The 18,234-nt window shown below is 43.1% G+C and overlaps 1 protein-coding gene across 4 annotated transcripts in view; it reads left to right on the top strand.

Moving 5' to 3' along the window:
- Nucleotides 1-7,102, top strand: part of LOC308671381 (AT-rich interactive domain-containing protein 5A-like) — a 38,557-nt gene extending 31,455 nt beyond the window's left edge. For all 4 annotated transcript variants that reach the window (XM_081333521.1, XM_081333522.1, XM_081333523.1 and 1 more), the window contains 3 exons: nt 375-472; nt 962-1,115; nt 4,772-7,102. In XM_081333521.1, coding sequence (XP_081189647.1) covers nt 375-472; nt 962-1,115; nt 4,772-6,268 — 1,749 coding nt within the window. In that variant the 3' untranslated portion in view covers nt 6,269-7,102. The remainder of the gene's footprint in view (nt 1-374; nt 473-961; nt 1,116-4,771) is intronic.
- The last annotated feature ends 11,132 nt before the right edge of the window (nt 7,103-18,234 follow it).

Genomic DNA, 18,234 nt, shown 5'->3' with positions numbered 1-18,234 from the left:
GTGGACTTCAACTCCCAGAATTCACATGCCTGGCTGAGGAATTCTGGGAATTGAAGTCCACAAATCATAAAAGGGCCAAGTTTGAAGAGCGCTGGGCTAGCCTATTGAAGAAGACCAAGGGTGACGTGATAGCAGTCTCCCAATATTTGAGGGGCTTCCACAGAGGGGAGTAGGGTCTCCAAAGCACATGAATGTAGGACAAGAAGCAACGGATGAAAATTTATGAAGGACAGATCCATCTTAGAAATAAGGAGAAATTTCCTGACAGTGAGAACAATTACCGTGTTTCCCCGAAAATAAAAATCCCAGGAGAGCAGACCAGACTAGTAAGCGAAAAAAGAACTGAGAAGGACTTTATTTCACCTTTATTTCAGGTCACCGGACGACGTCTTTGGAAAAATGTTTACGACATGTTGGGAGGCAGCCCAGGAAGTACCAGCGCTGCCACTTGCACCCGGCGACATTACGAGAGGTATTGCTCACATCCATCCCCTTTTCTTACAAGAGGAAGCGCACGCAGTGGTATTAGCTGTAACTTTATTGTCAGGTTACATTAACAAAATCTGGCAACTCTGAAAGTATACATCTTTTTCCCCCCACCTTTACATCCAAGTAACTAGGGAGTATCCCTTTCTGAGATGTTTGCCACATCCCGATTCCTTCTGCACACTCAGCTCCCCCTTCTCTCTCTTCTTGTCTATGTCTCTTCCTTTTGTCCCCCAAGGCCATTCACACTGACCATTCCAGATTCTGGTCTTAGTGTCTAAGGGTTGGCCAGTTGAGGAAAGAATGAGATCTCCATCCTTTCCACAACCAGCAAGGTCTTCATAAAATCCTATTGGTGTGATCTTTTAAGGGGACGGGGGAAAAAAAGGCTTTATTATGTATTCTGGGCCTCCTGTTGCTTGAACACATCTGGAGCATGGCCATAATTTCTCCTTCCCCAACATCTGCTTTGCAGGCTGGTCCTGCCATACGTCCGACACCTGAAAGGGGAGGATGACAAGCCGCTGCCCCCAGTCAAGCCTCGAAAACAGTACAAGATCTCCAAGGAGCCGAAGGGGGATCACATGGTGGAGAAGAAGAGAACGAAGAAAGAGAAGATGAGAGATCCAGTAAGGAGACCACTTTCCTCCCCCCCCTCAAATGTTGCTTTCTTGCACGCTGAACAATGCAGGCTGGGCAACCCGTACAATGTATATGTTATCCGGAGGCAGACAACCAGGAGCATGTCAAAACAGTCGAGATGGTGGTCACCATGGTGTGGTAGAAACCTTGACTGTTTATGTGCACATTAAAAAAGGTTAAAGTTTCTATTGCATGGTGGTGGCCACTATCTTGACTTTTTTGGCCCATCTCAGTGGACTCCAGTGATGGTTATAAATTCGCATCAGAGAAGGTTAAGTGAATTGTTTTTTTAATACAATTAGTAATAATTAAGTGGAAACTTTAATATGACGCTTAAGACAAAAACTATTATAGAATACATAGTTTGAAGCATTTTGTGGTGGTTTATTAATGCCACATTTAACAAAGTGGTGCAAAATTTATAGTTCATACTGAAACTTTTTTCTCTCTAAAGTTTAATTCATCTAACTATTATAGGAATCTTCAGTCAATTTTGTATAAATACCACTGTATTCCCAATGACTTCTGTTGTATATAATGCAATAAGTGATAGGGGAACTGGGTTTTCTGTCGCAAGCTGGAGGCCACCATCTTGAATTTTTTGACATTAGTGGTGGGCAACCTTGGCTCTTTTATGACTCGTAGACTTCAACTCTATGCTGGCTCAGGAATTCTGGGAGTTGAAGTCCACGAGTCATAAAAGAACCAAGGTTGCCTACCCTTGATCCAGTGGGTGCTGCTGTGATGCAACCTCCAGCTTTACTCCATAAAAATAGAAGCTCCCACACAATTTTTTTTCTGTTTTATTTTTATTTCCAAAAATTAAAATAGTCTGTAATACAGTAAAAAGAAATAAAATGAGGCTTTTGCTTTTGCTGCATGGATGGGAGCAAAATGTTGGACTTTTAGAGAATATTTTCTGGTCACCTTAAAAGGCAAAACAAGAGGTTATTACTTATTTATTTCATTTTCACTAAGTAGGACTGAACTCAAAGGCACAAGATGGATGCCATTCTTCTAGATGTTTAACCCCTTCCATTCACTAAGTCCCTGGTGGTGGATGATGGGACCTCTTGGCAGGGCATTCTGGGCAAGAATGTCCAACAAGGGCCAGGGAATTCACTGTCTTTTATCCTTTTTGTGGCCCAGCTGACTCAGCCACCCATCAATCCTTCCTCAATGAATGGGTCTAATATTAGCCCTGTTTCTCACCTCCCATTTTTCCCCATTCCCCTGCTTCTGTGTTTATGTGGGGATTCTCAAAGGAGGTCAAAGAAGTCAAGATGGTGTCAAAGCCATGCTGTCAAAGTCCTGCCTTTTCTCCGTATGTGTCACAGGTGGAAAACTGGGCTTGGATTGCATTGACGCCATCTTTCCTCTCAAGCCTCCGAGTCCTTCTTTACCTCGTCTTCACCACAAGCTTGTGGAAACTGGAAAGTTGGAACGGGTAGTCCTCGACTTAGGACCACAATTGAGACCCAGACTTTTTGGTGTTAAGTGAATTTTGCCCCATTTTATAACCCTTCTTGTCACAGTTGTTGAATGAATCATTGTTATTAAGTTAGAGGGAAGTCAAGCTATTCTTGACTTCCCTCTAATTTTAAGAAGGGGTCAAGCTATTCTCCAAAGCGCCTGAAGGCAGGACAAGAAGCAACGGATGGAAACTAACCAAGGAGAGAAGCAACCTGGAACTAAGGAGAAACTTCCTGACAGTTAGAACAATTAACCAGTGGAACGACTTGCCTCCAGAAGCCGTGAATGCTCCAACACTGAAAGTTTTTAAGAAGAGACTGGACAGCCATTTGTCTGAAATGATATAGGCTTTCCTGCCTGAGCAGGGGGTTGGACTAGATGACCTCCAAGGTCCCTTCCAACTTTATTATTATTATTATTATTGTTAAGTAACACGGTTGTTAAGTGAATTTGGCTTCCCTTTTGATGTTGCTTGCGAGGAGGTCGCAAAAGGGGATCACGTGACCCCCAGGGACGCTGCAACCGTCATAGATACGAGTCAGTTGCCAGGCGGACGAATTTTGATCACGTGACCAGGGGCATTGCTGCAATAGTTGCGTGAAAAATGGTCATAAGTCACTTTTTTCAATGCCGTTATAATTTTGAATGGTCACTAAATGAACTGCTGTAAGTCGAGGACTACCAGTACATATTTTTTGCAGAGTCTGTTGACCCAGCTGTAGGGAGGATTTGAGATTTGTGCAAGAAAAATAGGATTTTTTCTCTTTCGTGGACTGATTTCCCCCAACCTGGAGCTCTCCAAGCTGTGCTGGGTTTACCTCCGGCTGGAGGCCCAATGTGTCGGGAAAGTATCCATTTGAGAAAACCTGGTTTATGGTTTGCCATCCCAAAACAGACCTTGGATTTGAATATTTCTTGGGACTAGCTGCCCTCTGGGGTGATTCTTGGTGCTGATGTTCCCTTTCCTTCCCTAGACATCTAATCATAATCCTAATTATAATTATTCACAACATACATTTGTTACTTCCATGGACTCTCAATGGCTTGCACAATATAATACTAATCAAAAGAATTTAAAAAGGTAAACGAAATAAAACACGACAGCCTGTTGGCTTCTCTCTTAGGAATCCTTGCAATTAATCTTCTAAAAAAAAAATTTGCCAGGTCTGGTGCTTGACAGCCAATGAACTCTGTAATTAAAGACAACTCTCAAGTGAAAAAGAGCCAGAGGATCCCCTAGCTGGATCCTCCCAGAAGTGTTCTAAATCAGCATAAAGGTTACTTAAGGGCAGATGTGGGCAGCCCTTCTCACAATGGGGCTCTTTCGATTCAAGGGCAAACTGCTGATTGGCAAGGTTGCCGTCTTCTGCTGAGGTTTTGGCAGGGCTTCCCTTAAAATGGGGGGCATCCAGTCTCTTGATAGGCATAAGGAGGAAAGTCTTCTTCAAGTTGAGTTCATCTCCTGCTACTTCAGAGTCTCAACCACATAATTTCCTTGTAGCAGAATCGAAATCCTTGCCACCTTCTGCTTTAAAAAAAAATATCCCTGTCTAGCCAAACTATGGAGATCTTCTGGTGGTGTTCCATCTAACTACTAACTAGAGCCATCCCAGGTTCTATTCCAAATCCAGGCAAGGTCAGTCAAAGGCTAATCACATGTGCAAGAAATTAGGAACCAAGGTTGTCTAAATGAGTACAAATTCAATCCATGCTAGCTTACTACATGAAACTGAACTACTAACAGTCAAAGCAAATTGATAGTAGGTAAGAGTCAATGGACTTGGAGGGGGGCTGGACTTATATCTCTTTTGGCCACCAAGGGATTCCAAACTGATGACATGCTTGACCCTTCCCTTGGTCTCAGTCTGGTCATCTCCTACACTTACCCTATGGTCTGCAAACATTTTAAAACAACAATACCACTTTCCCTTATTTAAAAAAAGGCCAACAAATTCTGCAGGAGTGAAAAAAATATGTTGCGTTGTTGTTACTAAGAACTAACAGTTCTGTCTTGAAAGAGGAGGTAAGACAGAACCCTGTTTATACCTCAGCTGAACCTCGAGCGATGGAAGACTTTCGCTTATTTGCATTTTGCAGTTGTGTAGAAGGACCTTCTGGACTCTTTATCTTATCTCCCTTTGTCAATTAAATAATTCTCCTTTAATTGCAGAGTTTGCCGGAGAAAGTGAGGCCGGATGTTGCTTTGGTTCCCAAACCTCCCAACGGTACTGAGCCGAATCAGTCCCAGGAGCAAACCGAGGGGCGCCTCTCCCTTCCAAACAGCCGAGAGATAGCCGAGACTCAGCCCACCGGCAGCTGCCTTGGGAACTGTCGATCCCACGGTTGCTCTGAAGCCTACACCCGTCTCTTCTCCAGCTTCTACTTCAAGGGGAACAATGGCATCATGTCTCCCTTGGCGAAGAAGAAGCTGCTGGCCCAGGTGAGCCAGGACGAATGTTTGTATGCTCACGAGAAGAAACATCTTAGCCACTGTCCTGAATACAAGAAGATCAGGATCCGGGAAATGTCAGGCTTGGACTCTGAGGTTGGTCGTCCCCAGAAAGAGGTCCCAAAGACAGGAGCAGAGGCGAACGGCTCCAGCAGCCCTCCGGGTCCTGCCCAGGTTGGAAAAGCCAATAAAGGTTTGATGAAGGCTCCTCCAGGGTTCAAGGAGGGAGGAGGCTCCTTGAATGCAGAGGAGGAAAGCTCTGGAGCTCACCTGTCTACTGGGCCACCTGCCTTTCATGGCTATTTCCACACCTCCAGCAGCACCATCTTGAAACCTGTCGGCGGCCTTCGAGGACCGGTGGAATATTATCCCAGCTTGAAGGATCTCCCTGTGACTTCTCCAACCTATTCTAAGCCCGGAAAAGAGGCCCTGGTTGCACCTGGGTTTCAGAACAAGCAGGAGAGCTTGGAAGACCAGCCTGAAGATCTCCGCAGGAAGTCCAGTCAACCGTGGAAAGGGGACCATCAGCACTCTTCTGCCTTCCAGGCAAGTAGCCTCAGCAGCAAGGCTGGCTCTCCCCCATTTCAAGCGGTCAAAGCCTCTTGGGCGCCACCTGTGGTCAACCTGGCAAAGGTCAGTCCACAGGTCTCCAAGAACGGAGGGCTGTCCGTGTCTCCAGGCCAGGCGAGCATCACCGTACAGAAGAAAAGAGCCTCAGAGGAGGACTATTTTCTGCATGGCAAAAAGCTGAAGGCCGTGTCTCCCTTCGTCAAGGAGGTGGATCCAAACAGTGGCCTGGATCGGGGAACATCCCCCAGCGGGCAGCCAGGGATAGCAAAGCCTAAGGCAACGGTGGCAGCGTCTGGGTTCCCAGTAGCTCACATGCCTCAGATCCAGGACATGTACAAGGGCACCATGCTGAGGTTGCCCGTTAACTTTAGCAACAGCCCAGGAGAACACCTCAAGGAACAGGCCCCGTCGCTGATCCAGTCTCTCTCCATCAACCCGTTTATTATCCCTGCCTTCCCAACCCCACTATTAACTGCGTCCGTCCAAGCGTCGGATCTGGGCCAGCCTCTGGGCACCAGCCTCATCCACTACCCCACGTCCTATGACAGCGCACTACGCCACAGGCTGTACCCGGTGTCGACGTGGCACAGCCAGCCGACCTACGCTTCCGCCCATGTCCCGGCCTACCATCGGAACAACAAACTGTAGCACCCCCCCCCCCCAATGGACCCTCAGAGACTTGCCACGTTTGCGGAGCCGTGCGAGGGATGTGCAAGCCCCACGTCTGCAGCGTTTCGACATTTTGATTCCTCTGCTTTTTTGAGCTCTTATTTAGGACCTTACAAAACAGGACCATGTGACTTTTTTTTTAACTGGTCAAAAGGATGAACTGTCTTTGTATCTGACATGTATGCAAATAACTTGCGCTTAAAAAAAAACCTTAGAGGGAACAAAGTTCTTATAAACAGAGATTTATATCTGTGCATGGCGTGGGCCTAATTTCCTTCTAATTTGCCCATTCTTCATAAGCTGCTTCAAATGCTGCTGGCATATACAAGGGACTAGTCCTCAAGAGAGTCATATGTGCTATGGTGTAGAGGTGGAATAGGGAAATGAGTAAAACCCGGTTTAATGACCAACACATGACATTCTGGATGTGACCTAAGCCTTTGTAATAAGCTCCAGGTGTTGCTTAACCCCATAGGAAAGAACGAACTTCAGTCTGAAGAGTAGGTTACAGGAACAATCAACATTTTTTTTTAAAAAAAGTGGGCACATTTGAATTTTGAGAGCACATTATGGGCATTCTCCAGGCAGAGCTGCCAGTTGCAAAAGGTGGATTGCCAAGCTGTTACCTTTAGGTTCAGCAGCTGGGTTGGGTATCCCATCTTTGGGTTGATCAGAAACTCAGCCTGATCCATCTTTTTTTTTTAATCTTTATTGGAATTATGCACACATGGTATATATGTTTATTATAAAAAGGAAAGAGAGCTGATTGCCGATATATTCTTGTATTTCAATATGAAAAAACTATAAAATAACATAAGGGAGTTCATTAACAGTAATTATTGCTTTAATGGTTAAAGCATCAGGCTAGAAATCAGGAGACTGGGAGTTCTAGTCTCCTTAGGCATGAAAGCCAGCTGGGTGACTTTGAGCCGGCAACCAGGAGACGGTGAGTTCTAGTCCTGCTTTAAGTGTGATGCCAGCTGGGGGATTTGGGTCCAGTCACCAAGAGAGGGTGAGTTCTAGTTCCTCTTTAGGCATAAAGAAGCAGTCTGGCTGAGTTTGCATCCGTCACTCTCTCTTAGCCCAATCCACCTCACAAGATTGTTGTTGTGGGCAAATGAGGAGGAAAGAATATTAGGTATGTTTGTGCCTTAGGTTATTTATAAAAATAATAAAGGCAGGATAAAAGTAAACAAATAATAATTTACCTGCGGGCATTCAGTAATGACACAATTGTAGGGAGGCTAAATCTGTTTACCAAACTAGCAGTACTTATCTGAGCAGTAGTAGAATTTTAATTACGAATGAGAGTTTTTGACCAGAATAATTGAAGCTAAGCAGGAACACTGTGTCACTGCTGAACTGGCATTGGGAAGTACAGTTTATACAAATGTTAAGGATGGCATAGCAGTAAAGTTTTTCAAAGATGCTGAGTTAATGTTTGGGTAAAAAATGTCACTTCATCCCTGAATGAACACCTAGGGCCAAGGATGAACCTCCAGATGTTGACTTCATGCTTGATCTGTTACACAGATGGAACAAATCATGTTGTGTGATTGACATGAGTTTCGTAATTTGCACAATAGCATGTGATGTGTGTGATGTCACTTGCCTCCCACTTTTCACCCCCATCAACATTCCAATTCACATGTTGCCTGTAAGAGCAAAAATGGTTAGGTGCACCAAGAAGCAAAAAAACCTTTCAAATCACATCTAAGGAAGATTTAACTATGGTACCCTCTGTATTCACTTTAGCGAATTATCTAGCAGGGCCTAGAAGCTTTTCTGGGAAGGAAGGAAGGAAGGAAGGAAGGAAGGAAGGAAGGAAGGGAGGGAGGGAGGGAGGAAGGAAGGGAGGAAGGGAGGAAGGGAGGGAGGGAAAAAAGAAAGACTTTTTGAAGCAGGAAACAAAATTATGGGCTATATGAAATGTTATAGAGATATCTGTAGGAAGCAAGATGGCTACATGGATTGAACACAATAATGGAGGCCTCCAAGAAATTCTTAAGTCAATATCACTTGGAGAAATTCTGGATGCTGCAGTGCCAACCCTGGGGAGAACGGTAGGAAGTGTAGCTTCTCTGATCCTCGTGCAGGAACATCCAAAAAGTCAACTTGCAATCCTTGCTGTTTTTTTAACATGGCATGCAAAAACAGAAATGGGGCTTTGATCACACACTTGTAGCTGCCGTCTTGCACCCTTTTGGCTAGCCTTCCCCCTCCCCCGCCAATTAATGTCACAATTTATGTGGATCTTCAAATCACAATCTTTTTCATAGCTACTTTCTTCTTCTTTTTCCTTTTCTCTAAATGTGATTTATTTGGTTCTTATGCCTCTTTTATAGTCATTGGCATGTTCAGTGTGGCTGACCTTCAGTAAAACAGGAAAAATACTAAGAACATTTAAGAGGATGAATGAAAGCTATTGCAAACATTACTTAGTGATTGAAATCCTGGCAAAATGGTGCATTTTGACTTCTCTTTTGACAGAACCTGTCAAACAAGCTTCCTTTCCATGATCTAGACCGGGGTAGGCAACCTCGGCTCTTTTATGACTCATGGACTTCAACTCCCAGAATTCCTGAGCCAGCTGGCTCAGGAATTCTGGGAGTTGAAATCCATGAGTCATAAAAGAGCCGAGGTTGCCTACCCCTGATCTAGACTCTAGCATGAACCTTAGGTAATATTTGCCCCAAAGGTAGAAGGAATAAGAGAAGAAACTAATTAGAGGAACTTTTATTTCCTAAACATCCAAAAGGAATATTCTCCAAAATTACTGTACGGATTGCACATTTTCTCCTCAACTGTTTTACCTTTGGAGTGAATGCAAAGGATGACAAGGGTTGAATGAGAAGACATGTCCACCTCCATAACTTTTAAGTTTAAATACAGGTAATTTTAATCAATGAGAAAATAATCCTTGAAATCAGCTTTTATCTGTATTAACCTTTCCATAGACAAACAGTCCTCAACATATGACGACAATTGCGCCCAACAGTTCCATTGCTAAGCGAGACGTTTGTTAAGTGAGTTTTTCCCCATTTTACGACCTTTCTTGCCACAGTTGCTAAGCGAATCATTGCAGCTGTAAAGTTAGTAACAGGCTTGCGAAGTGAATCTGGCTTCCCCATTGAGTTTGCTTGTCAGAAGGTGGCAAAATGTGATCACGGGACCCTGAGGCAATGTCATAATGACATTTGACGTCAGTTGCCAAGCATCTGAATTGTTATCACATGGGGATACTGCAAGCGTTGTAATGTGAAAATCAGTCATAAGGTTTTTTGTGTGTGTGTAGTAATTTCGAACGGCAACAAAATGAACTGTTGTAGGTCAAGGACTACCTGTAATCGCTTTTATTCACCACACATTTTGCCAAGACTGGGTAAATGTCCGAAAACCATTGTGAAAAAAATTCATTCATTGCCTCTTTAATCAAGTCCTGACTCTAACTTTTCATTAGAGTCCAACCAAGTTATTCCTTGAAATTTGAGAAAAGGTGGAAATCCCAGAATGCCAAGTCTTGGGTTGCATGGTGGATGAGGTAAGAGGGTCCAACTTTACATTCGCTTTCTGGATGGCTGGTGAGATGCGAGACCTAGCATTGTCCAGTTGCAGCAGAATGTTCTTCCAAACTGCTTAATCATTAATCATCCTTGAAAGAGTGCAGAGAAGAGCAACAAGAATGACAAATGGTTTGGAGGCTAAGCCTTCCGATGAACAATTGAGGGAACTAGCTGTCTCTAGTCCAGGGGTAGGCAACCTTGGCTCTTTTATGACTCGTGGACTTCAACTCCCAGAATTCCTGAGCCAGCTGGCTCAGGAATTCTGGGAGTTGAAGTCCACGAGTCATAAAAGAGCCAAGGTTGCCTACCCCTGGTCTAGTCTAATGAAGAGAAGGACTAAGGGGGACACGATGGCTGTCTTCCAGTACTTGAGGGGCTCTTGTGGAGTTGTGGAGGTTGTCTTATTCTTCAAAGCACCGGAGGGCAGGACAAGGAGTAACGGGTGGAAGATCATTAAAGGGACATCCAACCTTGAAATAAGGAGGAACGTCCGGACAGTGAGAAGAATTAATCAGTAGAACAGCTTGCCTCTAGAAATTGTGGGTTCTTCCCGGAAGGTAAGAAGAGATTGGACAGTATTTGTCTGGAATGGTCTAGGGCAGGGATCTTCAAACTTGGCCCTTTTATGACTTGTGGACTCCAACTCCCAGAATTCCTCAGCCAGCATGCCTGGCTGAGGAATTCTGGGGGTTGAAGTCCACAAGTCATAAAAGGGCCAAGTTTGAAGACCCCTGGTCTAGGGTCTCCTGCTTGAGCAGGGGGTTGGACTAGAAGACTTCCAAGGTCCTTTTCAACCCCATTATTCTATGTTCCATTGTTTCAAAGTTTTGACCGTTGCAGTGTACTCATGCCAGGTGCAAGGAAATCCATGGGAATAACACACTCTGCATCCGCCTAAATTATAACTTTGAACTTTCCTGCTGGAGCCTGTGTGTTTTGAATGTTTTTCCTCTCCGTAGCAAAGCTCTATGGTGACATTCCTTGGAATAACGCTTCATTTCTGGATCATAACGAGCCATATTTCATCAGTTATCATGGTACAGGGGAGAAAAATTTTCACCTCCATTTTGGTCGTGTGAGAACAATTTCATGACAAATTCAACTCCTTTTATTATGCATAGAAAACAATTTTGAAGAACATCAATAACGCAACCACACGTTCCTGTTCCTGTAAAATACCAAGGCTGACAATAATGTCTTTTTGAACAATTGCCGATTACCATTAATCAGCTCATCAACTCTTCTCATATGAAACTTTCAGTTGTCGTCATCTCCTTCGACCTTGATCAAGCAAACCAGCTTTTCCCCGGTTCTCATTCTTTACATTTTTGGGCCCAGCAATGCACAGTAGTCATCTAAACAGCCTGTACTCAGTGGTGAGTTTCAATGGAGAGATTCATTCAGCAGTCAAAACTTCAATCACAGCACATTGCTTAAAGCACAAAGGAAATGAAAGAAGAAAAAAAGCTCGGTACTGCCATCTAGTGGCAGATTATGACACTGGGGGCCATTACTTTTCATTCAGCTTTCATATTTGTTCTTATCTCCTCACACACACCCCATCCCCACCTTAGAATAATTTTAGACCTTTGCATAGCTTCACATTACAACCATACATTCCAGTAAAGGATGTGTCGGATTCTACAAGGAGTAGACAATGTAGGTATTGCTATCAGAATACTCAATGGAGCACCTGCTGCAAGTCCATCCTGTTGCAGAGTGAGCTAAGACCGATAATTGATTATTAAGAGCCTTGGTGGAGCAGTGGGCTAATGCCTCCCTAAGTAACACCAGCTGCCTGCAATTAGTGCAGGTTCGAGTCCCACCAGGCTCAAGGTTGACTCAGCCTTCCATCCTCCCGAGGTAGGTAAAATGAGGACCCAGATTGTTGGGGGCAATTAAGCTGACTTTGTAATAATGCCGCTTGGGGGGGTGTATGAAAGCCCTAATAAGCAGGCATATACATAGAATGAAGGCTACTGCTAAGCTTGTAAGCCGCCCTGAGTCTTCGGAGAAGGGCGGGATATAAATGGAATTAAATAAATAAATAAATAAATAAATAAGAGTCCAGCCCCTAAGATGCTAAGGAGTAAGAAGTTTTCCTTGACTCTTGATAGTGCCACATGTCACTGTCTTCTAGGGAGTTTTGTTTGATTTCCCAGATAAGCCTATAGGCCGGTGTGTTGTGCAATTAACTCACATGGTTTTAATAAGATGGAGGGTTTGTGTCACTGTAAGTTGGGGGTGGGGGCACGAAGGGAGGCTCAGCCAATCTCAATGTATACACGGTTCTACTTTGGCAATAAAGGTTCATTCATAGTTGTAAGTCCCCAGGGTGCAACTTTCCTTGAAAACATCTATGGAGAATCTTAGTCATCCAGGTCATGGTTGGTTTTTTCCCTAAAGGCAACTGGACCATGTTTTTTTTTCCTTGAGAAAGAAGACATTTCACTTCTCATCCAAGAAGCTTCATCAGTTCTAAAGAACTGAACTCAAGAACTGAAGAAGCTTCTTAGATGAGAAGTGAAATGTTTTCGAGGAAAAAAACAACAACCAAGAAAGACCAGTTGCTTTTTGGAAAAGCACCTTTGGGACAAACCATGACCTGGAGGATGGAGAATCTCCGTAGACTATAGAGATTTCCTGGTGAGCTTCCATCCAAGCAGGGCCAGATTACAGCCAACTGATGCCCTAAACACAGCCCAGCTACTTCTTCCATTGCTTCACTGACGAGGCACCCATAAAAGCCAGAAATGAAAGTCGAATGTGGTATTAAAAGAGTTAAAGGCATGATAGCTAAGGGGAAACATGCTGTGATTGCCCCCTTTCCTTGGGGCCTTTGCTTAATGATTAATCCGGGGCCGCATCTAAATACCCAGAAGACCGAGCTGCGCTAAGATTTTCTGTGATCAGCTAAGGACAACCAAGTGCTGCTTCTAAATTGCACTGAAATTACATCACGCTGAAGTCCTTCCTGGATTGTCACCCCACTCACTGTAGAAAAGATAGCAATTGAAATGATTGATAATTTAATGAACCCTGGACCTGTTGGATAGTCTTTGATAGGTGAGAATCAGTGAAGGTTTGTAGCCCTGTTACAAGTAAAAAACACACAAAACCATCTGCAGGCAAACAGCCAAGATCAGAGAGCACCAAGGACGCCACATTAGGAGACCTCGGTTTAAACGTCCAGCTGTAGTAGCGAACTCACATTCCCTTGACTTGGATACTGAATTATGGGTAGATCTCGACTTATAACCACAACCGTATCCCACGTTTTTGTTGCTAAGGGAGGCAGTTGTTAAGTGAGTTTTGCCTCATTTTATAACCTTTTGCCACAGTTGTTAAGTGAACCATACGATCCTTCAGCAAATCTGCCTTCCCGCATTGACTTTGCTTGCTGGAAGCCAGCTGGGAAGGTTACAAATGGTGACCACACGACCCCGGGACAGTGCAACTGTCATAAATGCATGCCAGTTGCCAAGTGTTCAGATTTTGATCATGTGACCATGGGGATTTGGCAGTAGTCGTTACGTGTGAAAACCGGTCATGAGTCGTTTTCATTGTGGAAACTTCAAACAGTCACTAAGTGAGTGGTTGTAAGTTGAGGAATACCTGTAACCCACTTTCTACATCAGCATAGCTGAACAGTAAAATATCCCAATAAACTGGATTTCCTAGTACATTGGATCCTTACCCTAGCACAGATATCCACACATGCACACGCACAAACTCCAAAGTGTGAAAGGCACTGACGGTCTTTTCCCATCTACCTGGCTGAGCCAATCGTGTGAACTCTCATTGGCATTACACTCATCTAGCAAGATTTATTTTTATTTATTTTAATTTATTTTAATTCCATTTATATCCCGCCCTTCTCCGAAGACTCAGGGCGGCTTACAAGCTTAGCAGTTTAGATTTACAAGCTTAGATTTACTGGCCATCCACCAATACAGAGACCGCGCAAGTTGTCCGGCCATGCCAAACTGGGGAGGTGAAGGTGCAAAAGGGATGAAATGCAGGAAGCAGACTGGCATTTAAAGAGTAAGCCAGTGATTCAAAGATCTCCTATGCAGCGTTTGCAAAGTCCAACACAATCGTTGTCTTTTGTGTAAAGGTCACACTCCCTCCCACTTGGATGCCTTTGGGCCCCCTCACCCCCATCACAGATTTGTCAACTCAGCTCTTTTGGCACAATGCTCCAGGCACTGCGTCACAGAAAGTGAATTTACTGCTAGGAGAGGACATTATTCTACATCTGTGAAGTCAAGCCCATTTGGCAACTACTACTTCGAATAGAATAGAGCTGAAAGGGACCTTGGAGGTCTTCTAGTCCAGCCCCCACTCAAGTAGGAGAACCTATACTATCTCATCTCCTCCTCCTCCTCATTGGTCTTTTTGTGGACATGCATATGGATCTGTTGACTTATCCGTTGCTCTTTCTAGATGTTCTGAGACAATTTCCAGAGTTCCTCAAAGGTGAAATTGGTTAAGAATGCTGGGTATTTCAAATACTTTTGGAAAGCACCAGAAGTCTGAAGTATCCAAACTCTCATCCAGTTAAGACTAGATTTCTCTTCCTCCTGCAGGTTCTGCTATCACCACAAGATGGCAATATTTCCACATACAATTTCCCATTTCTCAGCAGCAGTTTTAGAACATTGCTGCAATTAAACCAGGGAAAAAAAATCTTCTAGGACTACTATATCTGGCCTACAAAAGTCTGGCTGAGCAAGGATAGCAATAAACTGTTACAATGTTCAGTCTCATTCTTCTGCCATCCAGTATTTGTCAGGATCTTTGCAGCCAAGATATGACCGTCTTCTTCTTGAGATGGTGGAGCAGAAAAAAGAAAACGTGGGAAGAAAGTTTGTTGAACTTTGCGCTGAGAGTTCAGAGAGCTCAGGCATCAACGTGGATCCATAAGCATCACAGTTACCACATCTGGGCTCCCAAAATCCAAATAACTCCTGGATGGTAGACAACGAATTCTATTGAATGGAAGATTTGGGTCCCCTGTGTCTTTTTAAACTTTTCTTCTCCAGCGGCTTTCCTCTTGTGCTAGGTCTTAACTGATTCTATACAAGCCAGTCTGGGAAGGCTTTAAGGCAGGGAAAGGAAAGGATCAATGTTAATTAAAGCTCAGCTGTGTGCATGTACTGTGTTTCCCCGAAAATAAGACCCTGTCTTAGTGTTTTGTTGGCCTCCAAAAGAGGCACTGGATCTTATTTTCGGTGTGTGTGTTTCCACTCACCTCGCAGTGGCGGCACCGACAGCCCTGCCCAGCCAGCCCCCTTTTTTTGCGGCCGAAGGAGCAGCATCATTCTGCAGCTGAGAATGGAGCTCCGGCCTGCATTTTGCAGCCAGAGGCCTTTCCGGATTCAATCCATAGTGCAGTTCTTGGCTGCAGAAGCCTCCCAGAAAGGCCTCTGACTGTGAAATGGAGGCCGGGGGACGCTGCAGAAGGAGAGGCCTGGATGCCAGGTAAGTGGGTGCAGGGCGTGTGGGGCAGCTCCACCCCCCACCCTAGTTTGATTTTTAGGCATGTGCCTCGCCCCAAAACTAGGGCTTATTTTTAGGGTAGGGCTTATATCAGGCCCATCCCCCCAAAACAAGCTAGGGCTTATTTTCGGGTAGGCCTTACTTTCGGGGAAACACATTTTATATATAAATGTATACTTATAGATACATGGGACGCGGTGGCTCAGTGGGTTAGGACACTGAGCCTGTCGATCAGACAAGCTATAAAGAAACATAGTCACTGTTTATTCTATGTTTATCTTGAATTTTCACTGTACAGGTATCTTTGAACAGAATCCCTATTTTTGTTATTGGTTTCTATGTTTTCCTCTTTTTTTCTTTCCTCTTTTTTTATTGAAAAGTTTTAGAATACATTTTAAAAACATAAACTCCCTCCCTCCCCCTCCCCCCCCCGACTTCCCAGAGCTGAATACAGGGTATTAACTTTTACAAACTTAAGCTAAAATATGCTAACTAACTAAAAAAAAATTAAATTCTATCGCACTTTAACTCCCCTTAAACATAACTAAATAACTAACTAATAATAAATACCTAATAATACATCATATAAAACTACTACTTATTCAAATGCTAAATGAAACTTTTTAGTCCCATATTTATTCTGAATATATTCGATCCATCTTCTCCATTCCACAATATATCTCTGTTGCGATTGTTCTTTCAAATATGCTGAAATCTTTGCCCTTTCCGCCAGGTTTGAAACTTTCAAAGTCCACTCTTCTATAGTAGGCAGTTCCTCCTTCTTCCAATATTGCGCTACTAAAAGTCTTGCTGCCGTAACTAAATTCAACATCAATTTATTTATTTATTTATTTATTAATGGGACTTATATCCCGCCCTATCTTTCGAAGGACTCAGGGCGGCTAACAACAATAACATATAACAGAAATTAAGATAAAATTAAAATTAAAGTCATCTGTGCAATAAATTAAAATTAAAAATTAAAAATAAATTAAAAATTGTAAACATAATTAAAATGCCTGTCAGTCCAGGTCAGCCAGGTGGAAAAGGAGTGTTTTGAGGCCGCGGCGAAAGGACCGGAGATCTTGGGCCATCCGAAGCTCAGGGGGGAGCTGATTCCATAGGACTGGCGCTCCCACAGAGAAGGCCCTCCCCCTGGGGGTCGCCAGCCAACATTGTCTAGCCGACGGCACCCTGAGGAGGCCTTCTCTGTGTGAGCATACTGGGCGATGGGAATTCGTTCCCGGTAGCAGATGGTCCTGCAAGTATCCCGGGCCTAAGCCATGTAGGGCTTTAAAGGTAAGTACCAGCACCTTAAATCTCACCCGGAGGGCAACCGGTAACCAATGCAGCTCATGGAGCAGAGGTGTTATATGGGAGTATCGGGGAGCTCCCATCACTACCCGTGCAGCCGCATTCTGCACCAGCTGAAGCCTCCGGTTGGTTTTCAAGGGCAGCCCCATGTAGAGAGCATTGCAGTAGTCTATACGGGAGGTAACGAGTGCGTGGGTGACTGTACGTAGGGTATCTCGGTCCAGAAAGGGGCGCAATTGGTATATAATATAATTATAAATTATATTATAATTTAGTATCTATAACAGTACAATCTGTAAAAATACCCAACAGAAATAACTGTGGAGAAAACCTTATCTTTTTCTTAAATATCTTTTGCATATTCCACCAAATTTTAATCCAAAAAGCTTTGACTTTTTTTACAAGTCCACCATATATGATAATACGTTGCGTCCTCACAACCACACCTCCAACATTTAGGCTGGCAGTTCGGATACATACTTGCTAATTTTTTAGGATCTAAATGCCATCTATAAAACATTTTATAAAAATTCTCTCTTAAATTTTGAGCCTGTGTAAATTTTACATTTCTAACCCATATCTCTTCCCAAGTATCCATTGTTATAACCTCCTGAAAGTTCTGGGCCCACTTTATCATACAGTCTTTAACAAGTTCCGTTTCTGAGTCTATTTCTATCAATGCATTGTATATCCTTCTTATATGTGCTTGACCTTGATCTCTAATTTGTTTTACCAAATTTCCACCAGTTATCGAAATACCAACTTTCTGATCTTCCTTCCATCTAGCTTGTAACTGCCCATACTGGAACCAAGTTTGTACTATTTTCCCTTCTTTTAAAATATTATATGGCTTCAATTGCCATGCATTCCTTTCCATCCTAAGAATTTCTTTATATGTAGTCACATCATGTTTAAATCCCACATTTATATTTTCTATTGCATGTTTAGGTATTGCCCAAATTGGTATTTTATAATTTAACTTATATCGATATTTTTTCCAAACTCGCAACAGAGCATACCTTAATATATGTGTCTTAAAAACATTATCCACCTCCTTGTCATACAATAAATATGCATGCCAACCAAATAACAAATCACAACCCTCAATATTCAATAATCTCCCTTGTGTTAAATTAAACCAGTCACTAATTGATGATAAAGCAGCAGCCTCATAATATAATTTAAAATTGGGCATTTTAAGACCACCTCTTTCATGTACATCTTGCATTATCTTAAATTTTACTCTTGGTCTTTTTCCTGCTCAAACAAATTTATTAATACCTTTCTGCCATTCCTCCAAGTTAGAATCCTTTTTAAGTATAGGTATCATTTGAAACAAAAATAAAAACTTTGGCAAAACATTCATTTTCACTGCTGCAATTCTTCCCAATAAAGATAATTGTAATTTTTTCCAACTATCTAACTCTTTTTGTATTTTTAACCATAACAATTCATAATTATTTTTATATAATTTCACATTTGAAGCTGAAAGATATACCCCCAAATATTTAGTCTTTTTAACTGTTTCAAATCGTTAGTTCTTCTAAAACAACCTTTTGTTCTGTA

This window comes from Vipera berus, assembly GCF_964194415.1.
Source record: "Vipera berus genome assembly, chromosome: 8".
In the NCBI taxonomy this organism is placed as follows: Eukaryota; Metazoa; Chordata; class Lepidosauria; order Squamata; family Viperidae; genus Vipera; species Vipera berus.
The sequence above is the reverse complement of the archived record's forward strand: the minus strand, read 5'-3'. Positions and strand labels throughout refer to the sequence as shown.